The sequence below is a fragment of the Somniosus microcephalus genome, chromosome 6 (assembly GCF_052327205.1).
Source record: "Somniosus microcephalus isolate GS21.2 chromosome 6, FLI_Smic_1.0, whole genome shotgun sequence".
In the NCBI taxonomy this organism is placed as follows: domain Eukaryota; kingdom Metazoa; phylum Chordata; class Chondrichthyes; order Squaliformes; family Somniosidae; genus Somniosus; species Somniosus microcephalus.
Window position 1 is genome coordinate 274,285,524 of NC_140992.1, and position 18,785 is coordinate 274,304,308.

The following is an 18,785-nucleotide window of genomic DNA, read 5'->3' on the forward strand; positions in this document are numbered from 1 at the left end:
TAGGACACGGGGCAGCGAGCACAGGGGTGATGGGTGAACGGGACTTGGCGCAAGTTAGGACACGGGGCAGTGAGCACAGGGGTGATGGGTGAACAGGACTTGGCGCGAGTTAGGACACGGGGCAGTGAGCACAGGGGGTGATGGGTGAACGGGACTGGGTGTGAGTTAGGACACGGGGCAGTGATCACAGTGGGTGCTGGGTGAACGGGACTGGGTGTGAGTTAGGACACGGGGCAGCAAGCACAGGGGGTGATGGGTGAACGGGACTGGGTGTGAGTTAGGACACGGGGCAGTGAGCACAGGGGTGATGGGTGAACAGGACTTGGCGCGAGTTAGGACACGGGGCAGTGAGCACAGGGGGTGATGGGTGAACAGGACTTGGCGCGAGTTAGGACACGGGGCAGTGAGCACAGGGGGTGATGGGTGAACAGGACTTGGTGCGAGTTAGGACACGGGGCAGTGAGCACAGGGAGTGATGGGTGAACAGGACTTGGTGCGAGTTAGGACACGGGGCAGTGAGCACAGGGGGTGATGGGTGAACGGGACTGGGTGTGAGTTAGGACACGGGGCAGTGAGCACAGAGGGTGATGGGTGAACGGGACTGGGTGTGAGTTAGGACACGGGGCAGTGATCACAGGGGTGACGGGTGAACGGGACTTGGCGTGAGTTAGGACACGGGGCAGTGAGCACAGGGGGTGATGAGTTAACAGGACTGGGTGTGAGTTAGGACACGGGGCAGTGAGCACAGGGGTGATGGGTGAACAGGACTTGGCGCGAGTTAGGACACGGGGCAGTGAGCACAGGGGGTGATGAGTTAACAGGACTGGGTGTGAGTTAGGACACAGGGCAGTGAGCACAGGGGTGATGGGTGAACGGGACTTGGCGTGGGTTAGGACACGGGGCAGTGAGCACAGGGGGTGATGGGTGAACAGGACTTGGCGCAAGTTAGGACACGGGGCAGTGAGCACAGGGGGTGATGGGTGAACGGGACTGGGTGTGAGTTAGGACACGGGGCAGTGAGCACAGGGGGTGATGGGTGAACAGGACTTGGCGCGAGTTAGGACACGGGGCAGTGAGCACAGGGAGTGATGGGTGAACAGGACTTGGTGCGAGTTAGGACACAGGGCAGTGAGCACAGTGGGTGATGGGTGAACGGGACTGGGTGTGAGTTAGGACACGGGGCAGTGATCACAGGGGTGACGGGTGAACGGGACTTGGCGTGCGTTAGGACACGGGGCAGGGAGCACAGGGGGTGATGAGTTAACAGGACTGGGTGTGAGTTAGGACACGGGGCAGTGAGCACAGGGGTGATGGGTGAACAGGACTTGGCACGAGTTAGGACACGGGGCAGTGAGCACAGGGGGTGATGGGTGAACAGAACTTGCCGCGAGTTAGGACACGGGGCAGTGAGCACAGTGGGTGATGGGTGAATGAGACTGGGTGTGAGTTAGGACACGGGGCAGTGAGCACAGTGGGTGATGGGTGAACAGGACTTGGCGCGAGTTAGGACACGGGGCAGTGAGCACAGGGGGTGATGGGTGAACAGGACTTGGTGTGAGTTAGGACACGGGGCAGTGAGCACAGGGGGTGATGGGTGAACAGGACTTGGTGTGAGTTACGACACGGGGCAGTGAGCACAGGGAGTGATGGGTGAACGGGACTGGGTGCGAGTTAGGATATGGGGCAGTGAGCACAGGGGGTGATGGGTGAACGGGACTGGGTGTGAGTTAGGACACAGGGCAGTGAGCACAGGGGTGATGGGTGAACAGGACTTGGCGCGAGTTAGGACACGGGGCAGTGAGCACAGGGGGCGATGGGTGAACAGGACTTGGCGCGAGTTAGGACACGGGGCAGTGAGCACAGGGGGTGATGGGTGAACGGGACTGGGTGTGAGTTAGGACACGGGGCAGTGAGCACAGGGGGTGATGGGTGAACGGGACTGGGTGTGAGTTAGGACACGGGGCAGTGAGCACAGGGGGTGATGGGTGAACGGGACTGGGTGTGAGTTAGGACACGGGGCAGTGAGCACAGTGGGTGATGGGTGAACAGGACTTGCCGCGAGTTAGGACACGAGGCAGTGAGCACAGGGGGTGATGGGTGAACAGGACTTGGTGTGAGTTAGGACACGGGGCAGTGTGCACAGGGGGTGATGGGTGAACAGGACTTGGTGTGAGTTACGACACGGGGCAGTGAGCACAGGGAGTGATGGGTGAACGGGACTGGGTGCGAGTTCGGACACGGGGCAGTGAGCACAGGGTGTGATGGGTGAACGGGACTGGGTGTGAGTTAGGACACGGGGCAGTGAGCACAGGGGTGATGGGTGAACAGGACTTGGCGCGAGTTAGGACACGGGGCAGTGAGCACAGGGGGCGATGGGTGAACAGGACTGGGTTTGAGTTAGGACACGGGGCAGTGAGCACAGGGGGTGATGGGTGAACGGGACTGGGTGTGAGTTAGGACACGGGGCAGTGAGCACAGGGGGTGATGGGTGAACGGGACTGGGTGTGAGTTAGGACGCGGGCGGCCGAGTTTCGGATGAGTTCAAGTTTATGAAGGGTGGGAGATGGGAGGCCGACCGGGAGTGCGTTGGCATAGTCAAGTCCCGAGGTAACAAAGGCATTGATGAGGGTTTCAGCAGCAGATGAGCTGAGTTGGAAGCGGAGTCTCGCGATGTTACGGGGGTGGTCTTGGTGATGGCGTTGAAAGCTCAGCTCAGGGTCAGATAGGATGGCGAGGTTGCAAAGAGTCTTATTCAGCCTGAGACAGTGGCCAGGGAGGGGGTTGGAATCGGTGGCTTGGGAACATAGTTTGTGACGGGGATGAATACAATTTACCCGAATGTCGGGCAAGCAGCCTGATGACACAGAGGCAGTGGAAGGGTCAAGGGAAGTGATGGTGAGGTACAGCTGGGTGTTGTCTGGATTGGAGTACAAGAACAAGGATGTCTTGCTGCAGTTGTGCAGGGCCTTGGTGAGACCGCACCTTGAGTATTGTGTGCAGTTTTGGTCACCTTACCTGAGGAAGGATGTTCTTGCCATGGAGGGAGTGCAGCGAAGATTCACCAGGCTGATACCTGGGATGGCAGGAATGACGTATGAGGAGAGATTGGGTCGATTAGGCTTATATTCGCTAGAGTTTAGAAGAATGAGAGGGGATCTCATTGAAACTTATAAAATTCTAACAGGACTAGACAGACTAGATGCAGGAAGGATGTTCCCGATGGTCGGGGAGTCCAGAACCCGGGGTCACAGTCTAAGGATAAGGGGTAAGCCATTTAGGACTGAGATGAGGAGGAATTTCTTCACCCAGAGAGTGGTGAACCTGTGGAATTCTCTACCACAGAAGGCAGTTGAGGCCAATTCATTAAATATATTCAAGAAGGAGTTAGATATATTTCTTGAGGCTAAAGGGATCAAGGGATATGGTGAGAAGGCAGGGACAGGGTACTGAATTTGGATGATCAGCCATAATCTTAGTAAATGGCGGAGTGGGCTCAAGGGGCCGAATGGCCTGCTCCTGCTCCTATCTTCTATGTTTCTATGTTTACGTGTGGAACCTGTCATGGTGTCTTTGAATGATGTCAATAATTCTTCCTCTAACACAGGTCACTTGTTATTTTACAATCTTAATTACTATCAGCAACTGAGGCCGTTGTTTTCGTATCTTCCCATGGAGAACAGTGTGAAGCAGTGGAAGGATTTGTGGGCTGATGAACAGTCTGACAGGTCGCAACATGAACGCTCTTTCAATGGCTGTAACCATCTTTACCCCATCCAATAGGGTGTTAATTCCACACGGCCGGACGGTTTGATGGGCGCCCACAACCCATACGATGAGGAACGGTCACCCACAAACTCCGGACGCGAGTATCCCACTGGACCGCAACCCAGAATTCAGAGCCAGAACTCGCCGCGGGGGGTTGAACCCTACACTTTCTAACACCGAGGCGGGAACGCTGTCGCTCAGCCAAAGGCTCGCTCCAAAACTGGCGGGGGGTGGGTGGGAATGTGATCCCTCGGGTCAGGTGTCAGGAAGAAATGGCTGGATTTTGTCAATGGGGACGTGCTGGAGGCGAAACTCTCACTTTTTGGGTTGTAGTCCTGCCTCCATCAACTTGTGGCCAACCCACGCTATTTTCCCTTGATTGACCTTGTTAAGCCTGCCCGCGGGCTCAGCAGGCCAATTAAGGGACACCTGGTTACTGGTGACGTCAGTGATTGACATTTCATCTGTCAAGGGCTTTTGACAGATGAAAAATCAGCGTTTGACAGCTCTGTGAAGCTGTCAAACACTGACAATCTGTCTTCTAACTTGAGTCCTTCTACTCAGACTCAGTTAGAGATCTCTCCAGACCAGAAAGCAGAGGCTGCAGCTTTTGACAGTTCAGCGGCCATTCTGCTTTCTGTGCCGGTGAGCTGAGGGACTCCCGAGAACTGAAGGAAGGAAGCCTGCAGGAGAAAGTAAAGGTAAGTAAAACTTATTAAAACACTTTACACTTACCTCACACACTTACCTCTGCACACATGCACCCATCACTCACCTGTACAACGGACACCTCGACCCTGCCAACCCCTTCAGACCGACGGTCCGCCTCGCTAACTTGGCGTGGTTTGGAGCCGTCGGACAGCCCACACTTCAGGGCTAAAAATAGGGATTAGGCAAAAAACTGCCTGTTAACTACCTGTTAACAGGCAATTAATTGGCACTAATCCCCGTCCCGCCTCGGGGAGGCGGCTCCCAGCACAGGTCGGGTCCCCGCCTCCTGGGACATTGGCACAGAGGCGGGTTGGGGGTGGGATGGGTTCCTGCCCCCCGATTCTGCAATTTTCCCACCACTCCTGCCTCCAAGCCCGCCTCCACGGGGGCTTGGAAATTCGAGCCCAAATTCTTCACTCGCCAATAAGAACGGCACAGGAGCTGCCCGCTACGTGACGCAACAATGAGGAAACGCACCTGATGGGACTGCGGCCTAAGTCGTGGTCCACAGCCTGTACTTGGCCCACGGTTGTCCCAGCAGGGGCGCTTTCGTTGACCTCCATGAAGTAGACGGGCAAGGAGAATATAGGAGGCTCATCCGCGTCCTCCACAGAAATCTTGACCGTGGCTGTATCCTTGAACGGCCCCCTGCTGACGAAATGCGAATCGATGTGTATGTTGGCCGCCTCCACCTTCAGGGAATACGACTTTTTCGTTTCAAAGTCCAAGCCGTGCTAAAGGGAGTGACAGAGATGAATTACTTGGCAGCGAGAACAGGCTGAGCTCAAACGAGCACTGATGAATAGGGAGGGTGTGGGGGCAAAACCATGATGGATGTTAATAGCTCCACTGATGGACTGACTGAGATGAAGTATTTCATTCCGAACTCAAACCGGGCCAGAGAGAGAGAGGGAGAGAGAAAGAAAGCAACACCATTTCTGTCATCAACTCTACCATGTTGCACTGTGCATTGCTGTAAGATCTGGGTGAAGCTGTCTTTAACTTCCATTGTCTAGAGACCTTTCATACACATCACTCCAGATTACATAGAATTACACAGAGTTTACAGCACAGAAACAGGCCAGTCGGCCCAACAGGTCTATCCCGGTCTTTATGCTCCACATGAGCCTCCTCCCACCCCTCTTCATCTAACCCCATCAGCATGACCCTTTATTCCTTTCTCCCTCATGTGTTTATCCAGCTTCCCCTTAAATCTATACTATTCACCTCAACCACTCCCTGTGGTAGTGAGTTCCACATTCTCACCACTCTCTGGGTAAAGAAGTTTCTCCTGAATTCCCGACTGGATTTACTAGTGACTATCTTATATTGATGGCCACTAGTTTTCTATACGTCTACCCTGTCGAACCCTTTCAGAATCTTAAAGACCTCTATTAGGTCTCCCCTCAATCTTCTCTTTTCTAGAGAAAAAAGCCCCAGCCTGTTCAATCTTTCCTGATAGTTAGAACCTCTCACTTCTGGTATCATCCTTGTGAATCTTTTTTGCACTTTCTACAGTACCTCTATATCCTTCTTGTAATATGGAGACTAGAACTGTGCACAATACTCCACGTGTGGTCTAACCAAGGTAATATACAAGTTTATCATAACTTCATAGAATGATACAGCACAGAAGTGGTTAGGATCTGGAATGCATTGCCTGATAAGAACATCAGAACATAAGAAATAAGAGCAGGAGTAGGCCATACGGCCCCTTGAGCCTGATAGGGTGGTGGAAACAGATTCAATAGTAGCCTTCAAAAGGGAATTGGAGAAAAAGTTGCAGGGATATGGGGAAAGAGCAGGGGGAAGTGGGACTGACTGGATTGCTCTTCGAAAGAGCCGGCGCAGACTCGATGGGCCGAATGGCCTCCTTCTGTGCTGCACTATTCTATGGTTCTATGATTCCAAGAAAGAGGCCATTCAGCCCATCATGCCTATGTCAGCTATTGGAAAGAGCTCTCCAGTTAGGCCGAATCTCCCGCCCCGCTCTTTCCCTATTGCCCTGTAATTTTTTCCTTTGCAAGTATTTATCCAATTCACTTGAAAAGCTATTATTGAATCTGCTTCCACCGCTCTTTCAGGCAGCGCATTTCACTGCTTTTCAATTCTATCCTCTAGAAATGAAGCCCAGTGCTTTAGTTGGTATGTCCGTATCTCCCTGTGAGCACGTGACTTTTCCACCGAGTGTGTGCCTCCCAGGTTGTGTGTGATGACAGCTATATCATCATTCCTTAGGGAAGGAATCCAACGCATTGATGGGTCAAGAGCAACCAAGTTCAGGGCCGGTCAGATCCTCATTTTAGCCGCAGTGTCAGGCGAGGCCTTAGAATGGGGTCGGGAGTGAATTTAAACCCAAGACTCAGAGCAGCAAAATGCAGTTGGATGCTGCACAGCCGAGTCCTCACCTTATCTCTCTTCCATTCATCCACCAGGATTAGTGTCAACTTCAAACGCTCACTCCAATCACAGACCCCCAAACCCCACCTACACCAATCACAGACCCCCCAAAGACCAAGCACTCCAGTCACAGACCCCCAACCCCCACCTACACCAATCACAGACTCCCCAACCCCCACCTACACCACTCACAGACCCCCAAACACCAAAAACTCCAATCACAGACCCCCAATGCAGTATAATGTGGATAAATACGAGGTTATCCACTTTGGTGGCAAAAACAGGAAGGCAGATTATTATCTGAACGGCTATAGATTGGGAGAAGGGGAAGTGCAACGAGACCTGGGTGTCCTTGTGCACCAGTCGCTGAAGGTAAGCATGCAGGTGCAGCAGGCGGTTAAGAAGGCAAATGGTAAGTTGGCATTCATAACGAGAGGGTTCGAGTACAGGAACAAGGATGTCTTGCTGCAGTTGTACAGGGCCTTGGTGAGACCACACCTTGAGTATTGTGTGCAGTTTTGGTCGCCATATCTGAGGAAGGATGTTCTTGCCATGGAGGGAGTGCAGTGAAGATTCACCAGACTGATACCTGGGATGGCAGGAATGACGTATGAGGAGAGATTGGGTCGATTGGGCTTGTATTCGCTAGAATTTAGAAGAATGAGAGGGGATCTCATTGAAACTTATATAATTCTAACAGGACTAGACAGACTAGATGCAGGAAGGATGTTCCCAATGGCGGGGGAGTCCAGAACCCGGGGTCACAGTCTAAGGATAAGGGGTAGGCCATTTAGGACAGAGATGAGGAGGAATTTCTGCACCCAGAGAGTGGTGAACCTGTGGAATTCTCTACCACAGAAGGCAGTAGAGGCCAATTCATTAAATATATTCAAGAAGGAGTTAGATATATTTCTTAAGGCTAAAGGGATCAAGGGATATGGGGAGAAAGCAGGGACAGGGTACTGAATTTGGATGATCAGCCATGATCTCATTAAATGGTGGAACAGGCTCGAGGGGTCGAATGGCCTACTCCTGCTCCTATCTTCTATGTTTCAAACCCCACCTACGCCAATCACAGACCCCCAAACACCAAAATCTCCAATCACAGACCCCCCAAACCCCACCTACACCAATCACAGACCCCCCAACCCCACTCACTCCAATCCCAGACCCCCCAAACACCAAAAACTCCAATCACAGAGCCCCCAACCCCGCTCACTCCAATCACAGACCCCCCAAATCCCACCTACACCAATCACAGACCCCCAACCCCACCTACACCAATCACAGACCCCCCAACCCCACTCACTCCAATCACAGACCCCCAAACACCAAAAACTCCAATCACAGACCCACAAACCCCGCTCACTCCAATCCCAGACCCCCCAAACCCCGCTCACTCCAATCCCAGACCCCCCAAACCCCGCTCACTCCAATCCCAGACCCCCCAAACCCCCTCACTCCAATCACAGACCCCCAAACCCCACCTACACCAATCACAGACCCCCAAACACCACCTACACCAATCAGTGGCCTGAGCCCACCTCAGCTGATGTGACACAGCATTATAGCTACGCTGGAAGTGCTTCCTACCAACTTCGGGTTCAAATTGCGGATAATTAGTTTGGTTGTCACGGGATATACTTAGTGTAACATTGTCCAATCTCGGTCAGTGCAGGGGTAGCAGGTCTGTGATCGGCCTTTGTACACCTGGCTTCGGAAGGGCGAGAGTCGAGTATGGGTTCCAGTCCTGATGGCCATCCAGCATTCCCTACTAGAAAACTGCTTCCGTGTGGACTTCAGGAGAGGGCGGGACAGGGCTTGGTTGTGATGCCACCCTTGGTAGGATGCCTGTCAACATTTGTTGCGTGGGCTTACACATGGAGGTGCCGTAGAATTCTGACTGAGGCGTTGAAGCATATAAGAGCGCGAGTTAACAACCCTCAGGAGAGGGGGAAACAACAGGAGCGCAATAGAAACCGGGATACAGGAAACATTTTTTTATCCGGCACGGACGGGACCGACGTGGTGCCGGTTCATCAAAAATTCCGGATAACCGAAAGCTATAGTAAAAGATACGGAGCTGAGAGCTCCGTATAAAGCAACAAACCCTGTTGCTTAGCAACAGGTTCAAAACAATGGCCACAAGTTGCAAGCGTCTCTGTAGCTTAGCAACAGCTGCAGCCACACCCTTGCACAGCAACACATGGAGGAAGGCAAGTAATAAAAGTTACCTGAACCTACTCCTGAACTTTGCCGGTTAACCGACATTTCCGGTCATTTAGGTGCCGGTTAATCGAAAGTTTCCTGTAGCTCAGTCGGTAGCGCATCAGAGTTTTAATCTGAGCGGCCAGGCTTCAAGTCCATGGTCAGATTCCGCTCTTAAGGGTCATAAATGTAAGGTAGTCACTAATAAATCCAGGAAGGAATTCAGGAGAAACTTCTTTACCCAGAGAGTGGTGAGAATGTGGAACTCGCTACCACAGGGAGTGGTCGAGGTGAATAGCACAGATGCATTTAAGGGGAAGCTCGATAAACACATGAGGGAGAAAGGAATAGAAGGATATGTTGATAGGGTGAGATGCAGAGGGGTGGGAGGAGTCTCGAGTGGAGCATAAACACCGGCACGGACCTGTTGGGCCGAATGGCCTGTTTCTGTGCTGTAAATACTTTGTAATTCTAATTGGACCCAAAAATTAAAGCATACAGACCCTTTAGTAAAAAACAAATGGTAAAAAGAGACCTTTAAGATTAGTATGACAGCTATCATGACTGATCAGGGGAGTGAAAAAAAGCAGATGGTAAGATTAGCATGAATTTTACATACAAACTGACAGCCCTAATTAGGATGATGTTTTGAAGAGCTGAATAATGGATTACACTGTGTTTGGGGCCCATACACTGCTTTCCAAGGTCAGGCATAGTGTTAAACTTGCTCTAGCTGAATTGGCAGAGGATTAACTACTGAGACAGGTCTACGACAGATAACACGCCACAGCCCATGTCTGTCCTTCAGTTCTGGATGATCCAGGGTTCTAAAACAAGTCAATGCATCCAGCTAGTTTCAAACCTTTTCAAATCCCTCCGTGGCCTCGCCCCTCCCTATCTCTGTAAGCTCCTCCAGCCCTACAACCCTCCGAGATCTCTGCGCTCCTCCAATTCTGGCCTCTTGAGCGTCCCCGATTTCCTTCACTCCACCATTGGCGGCCGTGCCTTCAGCTGCCCGGGCCCGAAGCTCTGGAATTCCCTCCCTAAACCTCTCCGCCTCTCTCTCTCCTCCTTTAAGACGCTCCTTAAAGTTTACCTCTTTGACCAAGTTTCCAGAGGGGAGAATGTTTTTTACGCAGCGAGTTGTTGTGATCGGGAATGCGCTGCCTGAAAGGGCGGTGGAAGCAGATTAAAAAGTAACTTTCAAAAGGGAATTGGATAAATACTGGAAAAGGAAACTTTTGCAAGGCTATGGGGAAAGAGAGGGGGGAGTGGGACTAATTGGAGAGCTCGTTCAAAGAGCCGGCACAGGCATGATGGGCCGAATGGCCTCCTTCTGCACTGTATAATTCTATGATTCATTGAGGTAAGGGACATCAGAGCTGGGGAATGGGATATTAGTTCATTTTGAGTGTCAGCAGTGAGCATTCCCAGCTCATGCTTAGGAATCAGCTCCGTGTCAGCAGTAACCATCAGCCTCAACCGCAACAACAACAATAACAACTTGCATTTATATAGCGCCATTAATTTAGGGAGGGAATTCCAGCGTTTGGGGCCCAGGCAGCTGAAGGCACGGCCGCCAATGGTGGGGCGATGAAAATTGGGGGATGCGCAAGAGGCCAGATTTGGAGGAGCGCAGAGATCTCGGTGGGTTGTATAGGGCTGGAAGAGGTTGCTGAGATAGGGAGGGGGCGAGGAGGGATATCAAAACAAGGATGCGAATATTAAAATTGAGGCGTTGCCTGACCGGGAGCCAATGTAGGTCAGCGAGCAGAGGGGGTGATGGGTGAACGGGGCATTGGTACGAGTGGGGATACAGTAGAGACCCTCCTACTGCAGCAGCGCGAGAATTTCCTTGCAGACTCCCTGATTGATATTGCTAATTTGCTGCCAGTTTATTGCTCTGTTTTGGGCAGTTTTGGGACTCTTGCCCGGTTTGGAACTGACGTGGGACTGCAGCAGATTTATTTCACCAGGACTGCAGCAGTTGGCAGAGAAAGACCTTCGTCCCATCATTCTGGCTGCGATTCAAATTCCAGTCCCGGAAGTGAAAAGGAGAATCTCCCATCCTATTGCAAAAAACATTGGGGGAAAAATTCAGTTGTTTGCGCCTCCCGTTAGTGCCTTAAGAGGGCGCTAATGGGGCGCAAAGCAATTAGCGCCCAGGCGTGGCGATATTTGCGCCGCTCGCAAAATTAACTAGACATTTTGTGGCGGTGCTAAACACTACCGCCACGATCTCCTGCGCCGGCAGATCGTGACGTCAGTCGAGTGCGTAACGCCCCGATAGCGCCCGCGACCGGATATTGAGTGGCGCCCCTTGCCTTACCGCCTGCTGCTAGCAACGACAAGTTGAGGGGAGCGTTTTGCAGTCAGAAAGGGACTGGTGGAGCGCTATTTAAAGATGACCGCTTCCTGCCTTTTTTTGTTGGTGACATTTTTGCACCACGCATTCTGAGAGAGAGAGAGAGACTTCTGGAGAGATTCAACGCTGTGTGAAGGAGTTTTGAGTACTGAGCAGCACTTTGCAGGTTCATTTTGATTTGCCCTTCCTTGCTTCGCCAGCGCTCTGAGGTAGCGCCTCGCTCCTCGGCCTTTGCGCCTTAAGACAGGTGTGAAGCGCCTGATTTAGCGCGCCAATCACCTCCAGGGGCGATAAAAGCCAAGTTTGCTGTCGGGGCGACAATTAGCGCCAGGCGCTAAACTTTGCGCACGGCCGATAATGGCGCCTCAAACGGGGCGATACTGAATCTTTCCCCCATCATCTCCTCCCTCCTTTTTTTCTTAAAAGTTGTGTGGGAATGTAGCGTGAAAGCAAAGCAAGAACAGTTTCCCCCATCACCTGAACGAAGGGGGTCAAGGGGTTCAGGGCTCCGCCGCGAACCACGCCTCTCGCCATTGGCCCGACTTCCAGGCTCCCTGCCTTCCCCTAGCCAATTGGAAAAGAGAACGAACTCTTTGTTACCCAATCGGATTACTCTCGCCTGTCAAGTCAAACGGCCTTTATTTTCCCCCATCTCCAATATTTTTATAACTAATCAAAGAATTTCACAGCAGAGAGGTAGGCCATTCGGCCCATCGTGCCTGTGCCAGCTCTTTGAAAGAGCTATCCAATTTTTTTTTTCCTTTATTCATTCACGGGATGTGAGCGCCCCTGGCAAGGCCAGCAATTATTGCCCATCCCTAATTGCTCTTAACTGAGTGGCTTGCGACCATTTGAGGGACTGTTAAGAGTCAACCACATTGCTGTGGGTCTGGAGTCACATTATAGGCCAGACCGGGTAAGGACGGCAGATTTCCTTCCCTAAAGGACATTAGTGAACCAGATGAGTTTTTACGACAATCGGGTAGTTACATGGATTAGCTTTTTATTCCAGGTTTATTTATTAAATAAAGTTAAATTCCCCAGCTGCCGTGGATGGATTTGAGCTCACGTCCACCAGATCATTAGTCGAGGTCTCTGGATTACTAGTTCAGTAACTTAACCGCTATGCTACCGTCCCCTTCCCAATCACTGCCCCCCCCCTCCACCCCCCCAGCCCTGGTCTTTCCCCGGATCCCTGCAAGTGTTTTCCTTTGCAAGGATTTATCAATTCCCTTTTTTGAAAGTTACTATTGCTGCAGCAGAATGCTGCAACATCTCCATCAGCGTTCCCCGTAAGCTATGCTTTGTTCGGCTCGGCCTGTTTCTTTTAATGCGCGGTCCCTTTGAGTTTCTGGGTGTGCGCGGTGTTTACAGTGTAAAAGCCGTGTAAGCGGCCTGCGCGGGACCTTTCAGATCACTGCGTGGCCGCTCGCGCGCACGCGCTACTGGGAAACATTGATCTCCACGTGTCAGCCCACACAATGGAATCTGTTTCCAACAGCCTTTGAGTTCCAGTGATGCATTAAAAGTGTTTCAGGAAAATGTAAAAACCTTTTTTAGTGCCCCTATGATTTTGTTTTTCTCCTGGGTGTTGCTGGCAGTAGAGTCCGGCAGATTTAATCTTCAAGTCTTCGATCTAACACAGTCTAAGGATAAGGGGTAAGCCATTTAGGACAGAGATGAGGAGGAATTTCTTCACCCAGAGAGTGGTGAACCTGTGGAATTCTCTACCACAGAAGGCAGTAGAGGCCAATTCATTAAATATATTCAGGAAGGAGTTAGATATATTTCTTAAGGCTAAAGGGATCAAGGGATATGGGGAGAAAGCAGGGACAGGGTACTGAATTTGGATGATCAGCCATGATCTCATTAAATGACGGAACAGGCTCGAGGGGCCGAATGGCCTACTCCTGCTCCTATCTTCTATGTTTCTATGGAGACTCCAGGACGAACGTGAAGGGTCGTCCACCCAAGCAAGGACTGCTTCCCCCACTGACAGCTATGAACAGCGCTCGACAGTCACTTAAACAGCCACTTAACAATCTACGAGCTGCTAAACAGCACTCCCTGTGAATGTGACTCCTCAACTCGAGTGTTAAGCTGTTTAAAAATAAGCATACAGGCTCCTTGGCATTATAGCTAGAGAGAAATAAATAGTACAAAAGCAAGGATGTTATGCTGAACCTTTAGAAATCACTGGTTAGGCCTCAGCTGGAGTGCTGTGTCCAATTCTGGGCTCCGCACTTTAGAAACGACATCAATGGCACTGGAGAGGGTGCAGAAGAGATTGACTAGAATGGTGCCAGGGATGAGGGGCTTCAGTTATCTGGAGAGACTGGAGAAGCTGGGGCTGTTCTCCTTGGAGCAGAGAAGGTTATGGGGAGATTCAATCGGTGTTCCAAATTATGAATGGTTTTGATAGAGTATAGAAGGAGAAACTGTTTCCAGTGGCAGGAGGGGCCTTCTGTGCTGTAAGATTCTATTAGCCTATGAGCGCTCCATCAGGCAAACCACCCTATTCACCTATATCTTAATATATTGTTGTACCTTTTTCAGATTGATAACTCCCTCCTGAGTCTGTGAGTCGGTTGTGATTTCAAAGAAATCCCGCCCGTCGCCGTCAATGATTCTGTAGGACACCATGGCATTCTCCCCGACGTCTGGGTCTTTGGCCTTCACCCGCCCCACGACCACTCCTAAATCAGCAGCCTCCGAGATCGACATCGGGTACACACCTGAAGGGAAACGAATGGCACGCGTTGCTTTGAGAACGGAATTCCCTACTTGGCCGCCTTCGATCACCAACCGTCGCTCCTCCAACGACTGAGGGACAAATTGAACCTGGGCAGGAAGGCTTCAACGTGCGCATTTGCGTTAACCGGTGTTGAGCTTCCCGCGGGGACAGTGGTGCAGTGGTAACGTTACTGGACTGGTAATTGACATGAATCAATCATTCATGAAAGAAAGACTTATATGAAATAATACTGAGCAGCCTGCGGGTGGCGCTGTCCAGGGAGAGTATAAATACTCGGGCACGGGCCCAGCTTGCTCAGGACATTCTTAACAGGAACTAGTGAAGGACACAACTAGACCTCCACGTTGTAAAACAGTTGATTAAAGCTTTGGTTAACGCTTAGACCAAGTGCCTAGTAGTTTTCTTACATCATTAATCAAGTGGCCTGAACTAATAATCTAGTAGAGGCTGAGCTCAAATTCCACCGTGGCAGTTTGATCATTTCAATTCCGTTTCATAAAAATCTGGTCTCAGTAACTGTCAGATCGTCGTTAAAAACCCAACTGGGTCACTGTTGTCCCTTTGGGAAGGAAACCCGCCGTCCTTACCCTGTCTGATCCTCTACGTGCCCCCCAGTCCCACACCAACGTGGTTGACTCTTAAGTGGCCTGTTTGAAACCTCTACAGAGGTTTAAGAAGAAGGCCCACCACCACCTTCTCAGAGCAACTAAGGAATGGGAAGCAAATGCCGGCCTTGCCACCAACGCCTACAATCCCAGGATGATAAACTATCTCACCAGGAGAACATTCGCACTGGGAAGGGTGACAGAGGCTTCACCTCAGAGGGATAACAAGTGAAGGGCAAACTGTCCTGCCTCTGCACACCCTACAGGAGGGACAAGAATAAAAAACTTGCAAAAGGCTTGGGGTCACTTAAGGATGGAGGAATTTTTCTGCTCCCTCGCCCTTCAGTGGCAGCTTAGTGGGAACACTCTCGCCTCTGAGTCAGAAGGTCATGGGTTCGAGCTCAACTCCAGGCAATTAAGCACATGATCCAGGCTGACACTCCAGTGCGGTACTGAGGGAGTGCTGCACTGTCAGAGGGGCAATACTGAGGGAGTGCTGCACTGTCGGAGGGGCAATACTGAGGGAGTGCTGCACTGTCGGAGGGGCAGTACTGAGGGAGTGCTGCACTGTCGGAGGGTCGGTACTGAGGGAGTGCTGCACTGTCAGAGGGGCAATACTGAGGGAGTGCTGCACTGTCGGAGGGTCGGTACTGAGGGAGTGCTGCACTGTCGGAGGGGCAGTACTGAGGGAGCGCTGCACTGTCGGAGGGGCAGTACTGAGGGAGCGCTGCACTGTCGGAGGGGCAGTAGTGAGGGAGCGCTGCACTGTCGGAGGGGCAATACTGAGGGAGCGCTGCACTGTCGGAGGGGCAGTAGTGAGGGAGCGCTGCACTGTCGGAGGGGCAGTACTGAGGGAGCGCTGCACTGTCGGAGGGGCAATACTGAGGGAGCGCTGCACTGTCGGAGGGGCAGTAGTGAGGGAGCGCTGCACTGTCGGAGGGGCAATACTGAGCGAGCGCTGCACTGTCGGAGGGGCAGTAGTGAGGGAGCGCTGCACTGTCGGAGGGGCAGTAGTGAGGGAGCGCTGCACTGTCGGAGGGGCAGTACTGAGGGATCGCTGCACTGTCGGAGGGGCAGTAGTGAGGGAGCGCTGCACTGTCGGAGGGGCAATACTGAGGGAGTGCTGCACTGTCGGAGGGGCAGTACTGAGGGAGCGCTGCACTGTCGGAGGGGCAATACTGAGGGAGCGCTGCACTGTCGGAGGGGCAATACTGAGGGAGTGCTGCACTGTCGGAGGGGCAGTACTGAGGGAGCGCTGCACTGTCGGAGGGGCAGTACTGAGGGAGCGCTGCACTGTCGGAGGGGCAATACTGAGGGAGCGCTGCACTGTCGGAAGGGAACTACTGAGGGAGCGCTGCATTGTCGGAGGGTCGGTACTGAGGGAGCGCCGCACTGTCGGAGGGGCAGTACTGAGGGAGCGCTGCACTGTCGGAGGGGCAGTACTGACAGAGTGCTGAACTGTCGGAGAGGCAGTACTGAGGGAGCGCTGCACTGTCGGAGGGGCGGTACTGAGGGAGTGCTGCACTGTCAGAGGGGCGGTACTGAGGGAGCGCTGCACTGTCAGAGGGGCAGTACTGAGGGAGCACTGCACTGTCGGAGAGGCTGTACTGAGGGAGTGATGCACTGTCGGAGGGGCGGTACTGAAGGAGTGCTGCACTGTCGGAGGGGCAGTACTGAGGGAGTGCTGCACAGTCGGAGGAGCTGTACTGAAGGAGTGCTGCACTGTCAGAGGGGCAGTACTGAGGGACTGCCGCAAAGTCGGAGGGTCAGTACTGAGGGAGCGCCGCACTGTCGGAGGGGCAGTACTGAGGTTGCACCGCACTGTCGAGGGGCAGTACTGAGGGAGCACCGCACTGTCGGAGGTGATGTCTTTCAGCTATTTCAGAAACTGTTTATTCTTGGAAAAATTAAACAGATAATGTTAACAGTGTTTTAGGACCAGCCTTAATAAAGAGGCTTGGTCCTTCTTTATTCCTTACGCAAGACGTTAGGAACATAGGAAGGGATATAGGAACAGGAGGAGGCCATTTAGCCCCTCAAGCCTGTTTCACAAGCCACTAGATCATGGCTGATCTGTATCTTAATTCCTTCTACTCGCCTTGATTCCGTAACCCTTCGTACCATGAACAGGGTAAAGAGGAGCTTCCTTACTTTGGGGGAACTTTGGTGGGTTGTCATTGACGTCAGTAAGGGTGATTGTCACTCTTGTTGTCCCGGATAGACCTCCCATGTGGCCTCCCATATCCTTTGCTTGTATCACCACCAGGTAATCCTCCCTCGCCTCTCGGTCCATGTTTGGAAGAGCTGTCCGTATGATGCCTGGAGAGAAGAGAAAGGAAAGATCAATTTAATTTCTTGTATTGCACAGGCGCCGATCTACAATGTGAAAGATGGGCCTAACATTGCTTTGCTCAGTCAGAACTAAAAACCTCTATTTTTTTCTTTGGTCACTTTGGGGGCAAAATTCAGTGTCGCCCCATTTGGGGCGCCATTATCGACCGTGCGCAAAGTTTAGCGCCTGGCGCTAATTATCGCCTCCGACGGCAAACTTGGCTTTTATCGCCCCTGGAGGTGATTGGAGCGCTAAATCAGGCGCTTCACACCTGTCTTAAGGCACAAAGGCCGAGGAGCGAGGCGCTACCTCAGAGCGCTGGCGAAGCAAGGAAGGGCAAATCAGAATGAACCTGCAAAGTGCTGCTCAGTACTCAAAACTCCTTCACACAGCGTTGAATCTCTCCAGAAGTCTCTCTCTCTCTCAGAATGCGTGGTGCAAAAATGTCACCAACAAAAAAAGGCAGGAAGCGGTCGCCTTTAAATTGCGCTCCCCCAGTCCCTTCCTGACTGGCAAAACGCTCCCCTCAACCTGTTGTTGCTAGCGGCAGGCGGTAAGGCAGGGGGCGCCACTCAATATCCGGTCCGGGGCGCTGCGCTCTCGACTGACATCACGATCTGCCGGCGCAGGAGATCGTGGCGGTAGTGTTTAGCGCCGCTGCAAAATGTCTAGTTAATTTCGCGAGCGGCGTAAACATCGCCGCGCCCGGGCGCGAGTTGCTTTGTGCCCTATTAGCGCCCTCTTAAGGTGCTAACGGGAGGCGCAAACAACTGAATTTTCCCCCCTTTATTTCTTTAGGTGCTACTGGCCTGCCTCACTTGTTGTGAAGCAACAGTTTGATGTCATACCTTTGTAACATTTCACGCACCACATCAAAGTCAGTCGTTAGCCACCACCCTTCTCAGCTGTAAAGCTTAAACTTCCCTAATTCCCCTCAAGAGTGTCAGCCGCGGCTCAGTTAGTCGCGCTCCTGCCTCTTGAGTCAGAAAGTTGATGGGCTCAGGTTCCACTCCCGGGACTTGAGCACAAAATCCAGGCCGAGACTTCCAGTGCAGTGCTGAGGGAGTGCTGCACTGTCAGAGGTGCCGTCTTTCAGGTGAGACGTTAAACCGAGGCCCCCGTCTGCTCTCGCAGGCGGATGTAAAAGATCCCACGGCACTACTCGAAGAAGAGCAGGGGAAGTTCTCCCCGGTGTCCTGGGCCAATATCTATCACTTAGCCAACACGACCAAAAGAATCAGATGATCTGGTCATTGGCCCAGAAATTCGGGTCGCCACGGGTGAGTACGCACGGGGTACTCACCCGTAGGCCCAATGGAAGTGCTGGTTTCCTGCAAGCACTGCGCATGCACGGGAAACCGGCACTTCTGTTCCCTTGAAAGAAGGGGTTCAGAGGTCGAACACGTGCGCGGGAGAGGCTGCGCGTGCGCATTGAACTTAGGTTTTTTTTGCAGGTTTTCCCGGGAGGGTAAGTCTGCAGAATTTACACATTTAAAAATCAGGCGTAAAGCCGGCTTTTAACAAGGTACGTGGTGAATTAATTAAAATTAAAACATTTTTTCCACAGGTTTATTATTTTTAAATACTTTAAAGAAAGGTAAGTTTATTTTTAGCCCTGTTAGAAAATAAAATTATTTTTTTCAA

The 18,785-nt window shown here is 52.0% G+C and overlaps 1 protein-coding gene across 2 annotated transcripts in view; it reads right to left on the minus strand.

Annotated features, from left to right (window-relative positions):
* Nucleotides 1-18,785, minus strand: part of LOC147116725 (cadherin-11-like) — a 268,489-nt gene that overhangs the window by 81,881 nt on the left and 167,823 nt on the right. For both annotated transcript variants that reach the window (XM_085991847.1, XM_085991848.1), the window contains 3 exons: nucleotides 16,961-17,128; nucleotides 13,997-14,184; nucleotides 4,954-5,210 (listed from right to left, as the gene is read on the minus strand). In XM_085991847.1, coding sequence (XP_085847973.1) covers nucleotides 4,954-5,210; nucleotides 13,997-14,184; nucleotides 16,961-17,128 — 613 coding nt within the window. The remainder of the gene's footprint in view (nucleotides 1-4,953; nucleotides 5,211-13,996; nucleotides 14,185-16,960; nucleotides 17,129-18,785) is intronic.